Here is an 11867-nt window from a genome sequence, read left to right as displayed (position 1 = left end):
ATCCATATATGATTATATCAAACATGTACAAAATTGTAATATACAATATTATTTTATAACAAAGATTATAAGCCAATGTAAATTATCACAATTATAATTAAACGAGTGATGATAATTTAAAATACAAAATATGTTTCATAGGAAAGTTTTTAAAAAAAGATTCATTTAATATGTGACTTCTTGTGTTTAAGTATTTCGATTGGTGTTAGATGCAGTATTTGCTCGCAGTCAGGACACTCGTAAGTCTGTGTATTGGATTTACGTTTAATATTGTTAGAAGGCTTTTCAATTTCCTTTGTATATTGCTTATTACAGGACTGTTGATGTTGTAACTTTTGTATGCTTGTAAGAACTGCTTGCATATTACAATTATGGCATTGCCATTCTGTTTCTGACATTTCTAAAAAAAGCTTATCACTCCATTCAGTTTCTTTCAAACTAAAAATAAATTATAGTTAATGGAGTTTTTAAATTATACCTTGTTAATTCATAAAAATAAATTAGGATTAATTTACCAATTATATGTGATGGTATTTGTTAAATGAACTCCCCCTTTAGTTGAATTGGAAATTACTTGAAAATCTGACTGAAATGGATTAGGATCTATAGATACGTTGTTTTCAGTGCTTCCCACATAGATTGTCTTCAGATCGGCTGGTAAAAGTCGTTTTAATGTATAAGGAACTGTGGTGTGCATATAGTCAATCAATTCTTGAGTAAGCGTATACTCGATTTCACTAAAATCTTGTTTTTCATTATCATTTGTGTTTGGCTCTGTAAAATATTTGTGGTAATTAATATTAAAACTTAGTCATTAATCTAAGTTAAGTAATAACTTTCTACTTTGTTTCTGGATTTGAATACTTTTTTACAATACCTTGTAAGCGTTGATTTAGTAAAAAATCCCATTTGTGTCGTAATTTAGTAGCTTTCATTAATAACGTTTGACCGCTATCAGGTACTGGAAATTCTAATGCTAACCAGGAATCACATACAATTCTATAAAACATAGAATGCAATACAACATTGATATATCCTTGTTAAACCTAATTACAGTAAAACCTTGATAAATCGTTACTCAAGGGACCGAGAAATTTTGACGACTTAAACGGGGTAGAAACCATGTAAATTTTAAAATGACGAAGAAAGGAAAATGACTTATCCGGGTGACGACTTATAGAGGTTTTACTGTATATGCTATACACTCACATTGAAAATGTACTGTTCGTATCAATTTCACGTGCGAACAGAAGTAACGTTTGTGCAGCAGGCATTCTAAGGGTATTTACTAAATAAGGCTTTGTCGTTTCTAAAAGAGATCTGTCAATGGTACAATAAATTAATACGTTTGATTAAAGTAGAAATGATATGTAAAATATGATTAAAAACTTACAAATATGCTAATATTGTATGTTTTGGACTAACAGGAGTTTTACTTTTGAATCCTAATATTGATACAATATCAGTTTCTTCTAACTGTAGTATTTGTGGATGGTTTCCAAAGAAGCTCATTGGATGTAAGGCAATATACGGTTTTGCTTTTGTATGAAACAATTGTTCACTCATTGACTGAAAATTTATGTTATTCATCGGCAAATAGTTCAACTACTTGAAAAGCACAAATTAACATTACCTTACAATAATTAAATTCATCGGCACATGCAAATTGTGGATATAAACCACTGCACAATATTAACTTTAACATTGTTAAATCCTTATAACTGCATGCACTAGCTGCGACCAATAAATTTTGAACTTGACTTGGATCGTTTCTCATACGAAATTCAACATCTTTTATGTCAATTTCTTTTTCGTCGTTATCATTATCTTCTAAGTGTATATCAAAAGTCTCCAATTTTAATTGTTTTCGCTTTCTGGGTTCACTTTGCTTATAAGTTCTTTTCAAAGACTTTAAAAGTTTCAGTTCTCCATGTCTAATTGCACGCTCTGCACTACTCATGGAAGAATTTGGTTCTGGAAGATTTTTTAATAAGCTACAATCCTGTAAATTATAAATGTTAAAGTAAAAGGATTTCATGAATCAATGCTACTGGGGGATGTTAATTTACTTGAAGTAGTTCTTTAAACTGTGCTCTTAATTTCGTCATTTCATAAAATCTTTGTTCTTCCAAGCCTCTTCTTTTACACCATTTTCTACTGCTATTGCCAGAACTTCTAGATTCCTGAGAATTTTGTTGTTTCATTTCCAACCATTCTCTGAATGCGTTTAGTAATGTTATTGGGTCACCGTGATCAGATTCCAATTTTTTTCTAGATGTCTTTAAATCATTGAATTAGTATACATATAATTAAAAATATTTTTAAGAATTTATCAATTACATTCTATTACCTCACATTCTGGATCTCTATACGCTCTATTTGTAAATGGTGTTTGTATACTTAAAGCGGCAGCCAAGGATAGTACTGGTTCAACCTGATGAAAAACTGAACCCATTATTAACATTTTCCCTATTGTTATATCAACAGGTAAACGTGCAAGTGTTTTTCCAATACACGTTATCTTTTCATTATCTGTAAGTGCACCCTATAATAAGAGATGTATGTTTTATTCATTCTTTGATTTGTACAATTTATTTGGCTAGTATCAAATGTACTAACATGTTCTTTTAATGATAAAATAGAGTTTTCTATACTGTCTGATGGTGGTGGTTCTATAAAAGGAAATTTTCGCGCATCTGGAAGTCCCATGGCTATCATTTGTAAAAGTAAGGAATCTAAAGGCACGCGTTGTAATTCTGGAGTTGAATATTTTTCTAACCCCGTATATTCTTCTTCCGAGTATAACCTACATGGAAATATTCTCGTATTAATACATGTTATAAAACTATAACATAATTTATTGATATACCTATAACAAACTCCAGGTCCAGTTCTACCAGCTCTTCCTTTCCTTTGCTCGGCACTGGCTTTGCTAATCCAAAATTCCTTTAGCCGTTGCATTTTACACGAGGGGTCATAACTCATTTCTTTTACTTTTCCACTATCAGCAACAAATCTAATTCCATCTATAGTAATAGAAGTTTCAGCTATATTCGTTGATACGATACACTTTCTCACTCCTTCAGGAACGTAATCGAATACTTTGTCTTGTTCGCTGATAGCTAAAGTGCTATGAAGCGGTAAGACAATCCAGTTATTTTTCTTCTGACTATACTCTTTTGCTGCATCTACAACTGCAGTAATTTCACTCATTCCACTTAGAAATATTAACAAATCGCCTTTTTCATCAACTGAAATTACTAATTATTAATTATATGGTTAAAAATAGCTGTATTTAACAAATAATACTTTTTACCTGGATATTTTTGATCAATCATTTGCATTATTTGTACATAAGGGCTTGGATTGAATCTATCATTTTTGTACCGAAAATCTTCTATGGTAATAGGTCTATATAATAACTGAATGGGATATAATCTTCCAGGAACCTATTACAGAAATTATTATTGTAAGAATGTTTCAAAATTAATTAATAATTGTAAACTAAAGATTTACCTGTATTATTTTAACATCCTCTTTTGCAAAGTAATTACCAAAAAGTTCAATGTTAATGGTAGCAGACATGAGCACTAATTTTAAGTCCTGTTTTTGATTAATGATACACTTCATAATGCCAAGAAGAAAATCTCCATGTAAATGACGTTCGTGTACTTCATCCAAAACAATTACATCATAGGGTAATATGGTAGATTCTCCAGATAGCTAAACAAAACATAATGCTTTAGTATTTGCAGTACTAATAGAACTTTTAGCTTTATTATAATTTCTACCTGTCTTAACAAAAGTCCTTCTGTTATAAAAGTAATTTTAGTATCTTGATTTCTTTGTTTCTCAAAACGAATTTGATATCCAACCTGGTTGCAATTCTCTGTCAGTGTTTCAAAGGCAACGCGTTTGGCTAATGATATACAAGCTATTCTCCTGGGTTGCGTACAAGCTATAAAAAATTGTTTTAATACAATAATTATGTTCTGTGGAAAAACATTTGAAAGCACACATGGTTAAAATTGTAATTTGAACACCTACCAATTTTTTGAAAGCCTGCCGAATATAAATACTGTGGTACTTGAGTGGACTTTCCACAACCAGTATCACCAGCTATAATAACTACTCTTTCATTTTTTATTGTTTCGATAATCTTTTGCTTATACTGATAAACTGGCAAATTTGCTTGTGATTCTCTAAGCTTTTTCAATTTAGCAAACTTTTCTTTCTGTTTAAAATCTAAATACAAAATTATTATGTTCTGAAATCTTGATAACTGTTCCTTTGTTAATGCTTCAGTCGGAGGAACACGTGCAAATAATTCATTAAAGTTTAAACTCAGTTTGAAATTTATACAATGTAATTTGTGATATATCTTTGGTACACCAATATCATTCAACGAAAAATTAACTGCAGTATCAGAAGTATTAAGTTTCTTTTGTACAGTTTCATATTTATTAACAAATTTCCAAAAGTCATCAGTATCCTGTACTGTATTCAAATTCCCTGAGAATATTTTGTTTAATTCATGTTTGTATTTAGTGAAACAGAAACTATCATAATCTTTATCAGATTTATAAATTACTTCTCTGTCAGTTGATATAATTTCTTGGTTATAGCTTTGTTTGGGCAGTGATTTGGAACTATTACTTTTATTTTTCTTTCGTCTATCGTCATATTGATATTCACGTTTAAATTTATTAGTATATTCGTATTGTGAGCTCATACTGTGGTAAAAGAAGAATGTTATAACTTATAACTTATTACCTATAACGTTTTCATGACGTAACCTTAAATACATAAGAATAATTTTTTTATATATGTATCTTTTAAGAATATAATATTATTGACACTTTTATTTATCAAATTTTTATTATGGATTATAATTATTGTATAAATATATTACGTTATAGAGTAACATTTGTTATGTCTTCGTATGCAGTATATAATAAACGAAATGAAATGTAATCAAATTTTCCCGCGTTGGCGCTTATAGATAAGTGGTGGGGAGTCTTAGGCATATATATAGAGGGCCTCCTTCCAATTCCACTCGTCACCAGTGATGCCAGAACCGTGGGACGTGGGACAAATTTTTACCCTCTCCACGACGTCCCACGACGTCCCAGTGACTCCCCTACCGCCGTTGTTTCATCTAACACAAGCGCGTTGTCCCACGTGTCCGTGTGAGCTCTGCGGGTTTAGCAGAGTTCGGCTGCTCTCGTCATTTCTACGTTATCGGCTCGATGCTCAAGCCGCTAAAGCACGTGGCAGCAGCATTGAGGAATCGACAAAATAATATAATTTCGTCCATGGCAATATGGCTGAATTAAGAAACCAGGAGAATCAGTTCGAATCCCGATTTTACGGTTTCAGTTCTGATTCTTAATGTATTAACGTTTTTTTAATACATTAATACTATGAAATACATTAACTTGGGAAGCAATTAAAAAAAGGAGTTGAACTGCATCTTTCTTTGATATTTTTTTTATTAATATTTAAGTAATTTCTTCAATTAGATATTACTGTTATTCTAACTATTACAATACGTAAATCCGAAGACATACGAGGAAAATTGGTTAGGTTAAATTGTAAGGATATAAAGAAATTTCAATCTTTAACGGTTTGTTAGTTTTATTTCTTATTCCTTACAACTATTATAATTTTATTCTCTGAATGGTCATTACAATGAAAGATGGATTAGATACAATTTGATTCCTCATTTAATTTGTTATCTACATATCAGGTTTCTTGCAACTATTGCACCTGGTCCACGCTTATACGATATTGCATATTTTACTTACCTATAATACAACAAATAATATAGTGATTACCATAATACAATAGAAAATGTTAAGCTTGCTATAAACCTTATTATTTTTTTGTGTACTTATGCTGCACTTTCGCTTCGTTGTTTTATAATGACTGATTTTTCTTTTGAATGAAACTTCCACTAGCGTATTGATGAAATTTTTCGATTAAAACAAGATCAAACACGACATAATTTGAATTATAGTTACTTTATATATTTGCATTAGGTTTTAAATAAATAAGTAAATATAATGCAAATTATGTCGTGTTTGGTCTTATTTTAATCAGAAGAACCTTACAATTACATTGGTAAAAGTTTCATTTAGCAAAAATGAAAAATAAAAAAGTTATGGTTGAATTAATATTGTCTCACTCAAATGTTTTTTTTCGGGCTCTTTAATTCTCGGACCTCTTTCTCTTTCGCTATTTGTCCTTTCTACGTTTTCCAGCATTCAAGAACTCGCTCGAGCTGTGTCGTTCTGCCAGCGTCAGACACTGTCAGGAGAATCGGCAAAATCCAGCAACATAACACATTCTATACTGAAAGAATATACTAACTTATCCGTCTAAAAAAATGTTAATAAATCTGGCAACAGATTTATTTTCGGACTGCTTTTCTGAAGTAAACAGAATTTTACCATTCTCCTGTACGGATCGTGTGTAGTAGTTTGTAGCAAACTCAACATATTTTCGATATTATGTAGAATACACAACCGATCGAAAAATATTAAAAATCCAGGATATTTTGTGTCGTTTTTTATACGCTAAAGGCGATTGAAATGAAATACATAAATGACTAACAGTGAATAGTGTAATAAAGGTGATCGCTGTTCATCTATTTCTTTTCTACGATGTATTTCTTCCACAAGAGACGGTTTCCTAACAATTTACAGTACAGTAAAACCTGAGTATATGCAAGACGTTCGGTCAAACTTCGACACCTCGCTTGGATATAGGCAATGTTTTGATTCGATCTCTCTGGCTTTTCGTCTACTTTTAACATCAATTTTAGCAAGTAATTACAATTCAAACTATATCGTGTTTGGTATCATTTTAATCAGAAAAATCTGGCCAATGCGCTAGTAAAAATTTCATTTAAGAAAAGTCAAAAATAAAAATGTTTTATAACTGAATTAGTATTAGTCACACCGATATGTTTCGGCTCTTTCCTTTGTTCATTGGACCTCTCTCTCTCTCCTCCACTGCCTGTCCCTTTCTACGTTCACGCTTGGCTGGCGTCGAGATTAGACACCTCGCTTGGATCCCAATCTCTCTTGCATATGAATATCCAGATTTTACTGTACTGTAAATTGTTAGGAAACCGTCACTTGTGGAAGAAATACAGGATTGCCTTGAAATAAGCAAGTGGTCTCTGCTTCGAAATAAGCAACTGTTCGGTCCCGAGCCACTTGCTTATTTCAAGGCAATCCTGTACATCGTAGGAAGGAAATAGATGAACAGCGATCACCTTTATTATACTATTCATTGTTGGTCATTTATTTCATTTCAATCGCCTTTAACATATAAAAAACGGCACAAAATATCCTGGATTTTTAATATTTTTCGATCGGTTGTGTATTCTACATAATATCGAAAATATCTTGAATTTGCTACAAACTGCTACACACGATCTGTACAGAAGAATGGTGAAATTCTGATTACTTAAGAAAAGCAGTCCAAAAATAAATCTGTTGCCAGATTTATTAACATTTGATTAGACAGATAAGTTAGTATATTCTTTCAGTATAAAATGTGTTATTCTGCTGGATTTTCCCGATTCTCCTGAAAGTATCTGACGCTGGCTCGAGCGAGTTCTTGAATGCTGGCGAACGTAGAAAAAGACAAATAGCGAAAGAGAAAGAGGTCCGAGAATTAAAGGGCCCGAAAAAAAAACATTTGAGTGAGACAATATTAATTCAACCATAACTTTTTTATTTTTCATTTTTGCTAAATGAAACTTTTACCAATGTAATTGTAAGGTTCTTCTGATTAAAATAAGACCACACACGACATAATTTGCATTATTTTTACTTATTTAGATATAAATAAGTAAATAAAAATTATAATTCAAATTATACCACGTTTGATCTTGTTTTAATCGAAAAATCTCACAAATGCACTAGTAAAAGTTTCATTAAAAAAAATCTGTCATTCGTCATTACAAAACAAGGAAGCGAAAATGCAGAATAATTACGCAAAATGAGATAAGTTTTTAATAAGGTTAACAGTTGATACTGTATTATAACAATTACTAAACTATACTTTTATTTGTTTCCTAAATATATTACAGAAAGGTAAAATATTCAGCATCGTATAAGCGTGGACCAGCTGCAACAGTTGCCGGAAACCTAATGAAATATGTAGTACAAATTAACTAAAAAATCAAACTGTACTTTTATGTCTTCCATTTTAATGACTATTCACAGAATAAAATGATAATAGTTGTAATTAATAAAAAATAAAACTAACCAACCGTAAAAAATTGAAATTTCTTTATATCCTTACAATTTAACCTAACCAATTTTCCTCGTATTTCTTCGCATTTACGTATTGTAATAGTTAGAATAACGGTAATATCTACATAATTGTAGAAATAACTTCTATATCACGTTCTTTTATTATATGTACGTACATACATATGTGTATATATAACACTGAAATATTTAAAAAAATATCAAAGAAACATGCAGTTCAACTCCTTTTCTTAACTGCTTCCCAAGTTAATGTATTAAAAATGTATGTTTATGTATTAAAAAAACGTTAATGCATTAAGAATCAGAACTGAAACCGTAAAATCGGGATTCGAACTGATTCTCCTGGTTTCTTAATTCAGCCATATTGCCATGGACGAAATTATATTATTTTGTCGATTCCTCAATGCTGCTGCCACGTGCTTTAGCGGCTTGAGCATCGAGCCGATAACATAGAAATGACGAGAGCAGCCGAACTCTGCTAAACCCGCAGAGCTCACACGGACACGTGGGACAACGCGCTTGTGTTAGATGAAACAACGGCGGTAGGGGAGTCACTGGGACGTCGTGGGACGTCGTGGAGAGGGTAAAAATTTGTCCCACGTCCCACGGTTCTGGCTTCACTGCTCGTCACTCTCTTCGGGAGTGTCGTTGGATATGGTTGGATAGGGACGGTGCGTGGCGGAACCTCGTGGGAAAGGAAGCTTCTACGAGGGGAGGGGATCTTACTACATACTGCCATAGTCTTCTTTAAATATAAATATGTCAATTTCAAGTTTAATGTTTGTTCGTTTAATGCTTGCTAATTGCAATCAACTTAAAAATGAAGGTAATATGTATTTAAAAACTTAAGTTATTTATGATTAAAGCGTATATTCTTCAATTAAATTTTAACAAGTTAGTAATATTTCGTACTGTATATAGTAGTTCGGTTAGTACCGCAACAAGAAGATAAGTATGAATAACTGTTTGTACAAAATAGTGTCACGATCTTTAAATTTTCCTTTTGTTAAGGAAGATATACAAAAATAGCTATTAGATAAAGCTCTAAACAACAGTGAACGTAAGAATACATTATCGAAGCAGTTTATCGATATCAAATAAAACTTTGGTCAGTATCTTCTTCGTCTTTGTGTTGCTTCCGGTCAGTGCTACTACCCGATGGGTTTTTCGCGGTAGCATTTTTCATCATCGACACACGTCGACGATCGCAGATACGTCATTATGTATTTAGTTAGAGCGAAATAGAGATTTTCGTTTTTTCCAATTTCCTCGATATAATAGTCGTTTTCTCAAGTGTCACGATTGTGCTCCTATCTCTCGAGTCGATTGACCTTATCACGTTAGCTAGATTAGCGTCAATCGTTCTTGGCAGTGTCAGCCGACAGTGAACGTATTCCGTCTGTCATCTCGAAAATGACTGTTACCGTGGTCCAGGCAAAACTAGCCTCGATGATCGCTATCGGTGCCGGTAGCTTCATCGTCGGCGTTGCACCCTCGTGTTTCGTTTCGCGTGTACGTTATCTACAGCAGAAACTATTACTTTCGTGTACTCTTTGTTTCGGTGGTGGTGTACTGCTTGCAACCGCGATTCTTCACATGTTACCAGAGATCCGCGAGTCCATGCCCGAGTACGCGGAGCTACTCTTCTCTTGCGGTTTTCTTCTATTGTATTTCATAGACGAGTTTGTTCATTACTTTTGGAATATCGACGATCGATCTGCGACGCATTTGAACAATTGTAAACCCGCCGATTGGAACACGGCAAGTCAAGTGTACGTATAAGTACTTGAGTGGGATTTTTTAACGTAGAAATACAGTAAAACCTCTATAAGTCGTCACTCCTTTTAAAATTTACATGGTTTTTACTTCGTTTAAGTCGTCAAAATTTCTCGGTCCCTTGAGTGACGACTTATCGAGGTTTTACTGTATTTAATATTTAGTATTTACGAGAGCGTCTTTCATGCGAGTTCACAAGCGTTGAGGAGGAGATTGGAGACATGTATGTACTTGTTGATTCGTTGTGCAGAGATAACGATGGTTCGACTTCGTCTAAAGATAGCGGCAATTTTCACTCTTTAATTGTTATACGTACATTGAAGAATGAAAATTGCTTTAATGTCAGTATCAGGTCGCATTGTAACCGGTAGGAATCGATCGCACGTATCGATGAGAACGAAGAAGCTGGATTTCTCGGTTGCAGAGAGCGTTGCAGAAGTCATTCACACCAGGTCGGACCTGCCATTGTCAATCGGAATACTACCAGAAGCGTTTCTATATTCGACGTAAATCCGTATCAGACGAATCTTATCGGAAATGGAACGAATAATTCCACTTCAAGAACTTCTACCTATGGAGCAGTGCAGTATGTACCTACCGCTCCTAACTTTACCAACGAAGAGACCTTCTTATGTCATGGGAATCACTCGGAACCCTGTGCAAATTCGAACGCCAACCTTATGGGTCTTTTATTAGCGCTTACCGTTCATGCTATTCTCGAAGGATTGGCGGTTGGTCTGCAGAAAGCATTGTCCGAGGTAAATATATGTAAATCCACTGACAATGAGTTGCGTTGATTCTGTCGCGGCGTGTGACTCTAACACATATTCACGCCGGACAGCCGATTGGCGAGGGGCACGCGAATGAGGGACTGCAGCCAATCGGCTGCCGGCGTGGCGTGCGCATGCGTAGTGTCACGCGCCGCAACAGAATCAACGCAACTCACGAAGGGAACTAACCAAGTGTAACGCTCACTTAATAATGAATCTTTGCCACCTTGTAAAGCTCGTCGAGTTGAATACGCCTATACCCTCTTTTGAGGGGATGATGGCTAATTGTTTAAAAGATATTAACAATTAAAGTTAGTTACTGCTTACATTGAGAAGTATGACAAACTCAAACATACAAACGGTTCTAAAGGTTCACGGGTTCAAATCCATGGTTACCAAATTTTTCTTTTTTTCATTTTCAGGTCTTTCTGTTGGTTGGAGCAGTGGCCTCTCATAAGTTCGTAGTCGGTTTTTGTTTAGGATTAGAATTAGCTGGAGCCAATAGTTCTGTTGTTAGACTGGTGTTGGCAATTTTCGTATTCTCCGCTGGATCTGCCCTCGGTATAGGGATTGGAATGCTAACGATGCGAGCAAGTATCTTCTTTTTCAACCCCTTGAATTATACAGAAATCTGAAAGATAACATTTCTGTAGGTGAACAACAAATGGACGAAAATCGTGGCACCGATTTTGCAAGGCTTAGCAGGAGGAACCTTGTTGTATGGGACGGTCAGTGAAATTTTGCCAAGGGAAAGAGCAAGATGGCACAAGAGCGAACGTCGTTGCGCGGGTATTTTACAGTTTACCTCTGTGATCCTCGGTTTTGTCCTTATCTACATTCTGAATAATTACGTGGGTTCGTAATTTCGAGTCTACGTTCATTCTGTCGATGATTAACAGAGTACAACGAAAATATGTATACGTAGAGTGGTAATAATTTTAAATCATCATTTTTTATACTTATTCGTGTTATTACTTTTTTTATTTTTAAGAAGACTTAATAATTCCTTTTATTTCACATTACATATAATAAT

At 33.8% G+C, this 11867-nt stretch overlaps 2 protein-coding genes across 2 annotated transcripts; one reads left to right on the top strand and one right to left on the bottom strand.

The window, feature by feature from the left end:
• Positions 1-152: 152 nt before the first annotated feature.
• On the bottom strand, positions 153-4935 carry LOC114878608 (probable ATP-dependent RNA helicase DHX34). Its single transcript, XM_029192625.2, has 14 exons — positions 4048-4935; positions 3792-3958; positions 3517-3723; positions 3317-3449; positions 2870-3251; positions 2620-2806; positions 2351-2545; positions 2070-2279; positions 1634-2002; positions 1394-1569; positions 1210-1320; positions 878-999; positions 516-774; positions 153-438 (listed from the first exon to the last, which is right to left on the bottom strand). The coding sequence occupies exons 1-14, from the start codon at positions 4730-4732 to the stop codon at positions 162-164; spliced, it is 3480 nt and encodes a 1159-aa protein (XP_029048458.2). The 5' UTR covers positions 4733-4935; the 3' UTR covers positions 153-161.
• Positions 4936-9152: 4217 nt separating this feature from the next.
• On the top strand, positions 9153-11796 carry LOC114878610 (zinc transporter ZIP2). The gene is made up of 4 exons (XM_029192628.2): positions 9153-10060; positions 10489-10822; positions 11257-11424; positions 11488-11796. The coding sequence occupies exons 1-4, from the start codon at positions 9702-9704 to the stop codon at positions 11695-11697; spliced, it is 1071 nt and encodes a 356-aa protein (XP_029048461.1). The 5' UTR covers positions 9153-9701; the 3' UTR covers positions 11698-11796.
• Positions 11797-11867: the final 71 nt, after the last annotated feature.

The sequence above is a fragment of the Osmia bicornis genome, chromosome 11 (assembly GCF_907164935.1).
Source record: "Osmia bicornis bicornis chromosome 11, iOsmBic2.1, whole genome shotgun sequence".
Lineage (NCBI taxonomy): Eukaryota > Metazoa > Arthropoda > Insecta > Hymenoptera > Megachilidae > Osmia > Osmia bicornis.
Note: the sequence above shows the minus strand (reverse complement) of the source record. Positions and strands in the feature narration are given on the sequence as shown.

Coding starts and splice junctions, on each gene's coding strand:
- LOC114878610 (XM_029192628.2), top strand. CDS start 9,702: ATGACTGTTACCGTGGTCCAGGCAAAACTAGCCTCGATGATCGCTATC. Junction 10,061..10,488: donor TGGAACACGGCAAGTCAAGT/GTACGTATAAGT, acceptor TCTCGGTTGCAG/AGAGCGTTGCAGAAGTCATT. Junction 11,425..11,487: donor TTGGAATGCTAACGATGCGA/GCAAGTATCTTC, acceptor ACATTTCTGTAG/GTGAACAACAAATGGACGAA.
- LOC114878608 (XM_029192625.2), bottom strand. CDS start 4,732: ATGAGCTCACAATACGAATATACTAATAAATTTAAACGTGAATATCAA. Junction 3,959..4,047: donor GGCAGGCTTTCAAAAAATTG/GTAGGTGTTCAA, acceptor AATTTTTTATAG/CTTGTACGCAACCCAGGAGA. Junction 2,280..2,350: donor ATAGAGATCCAGAATGTGAG/GTAATAGAATGT, acceptor AATGATTTAAAG/ACATCTAGAAAAAAATTGGA.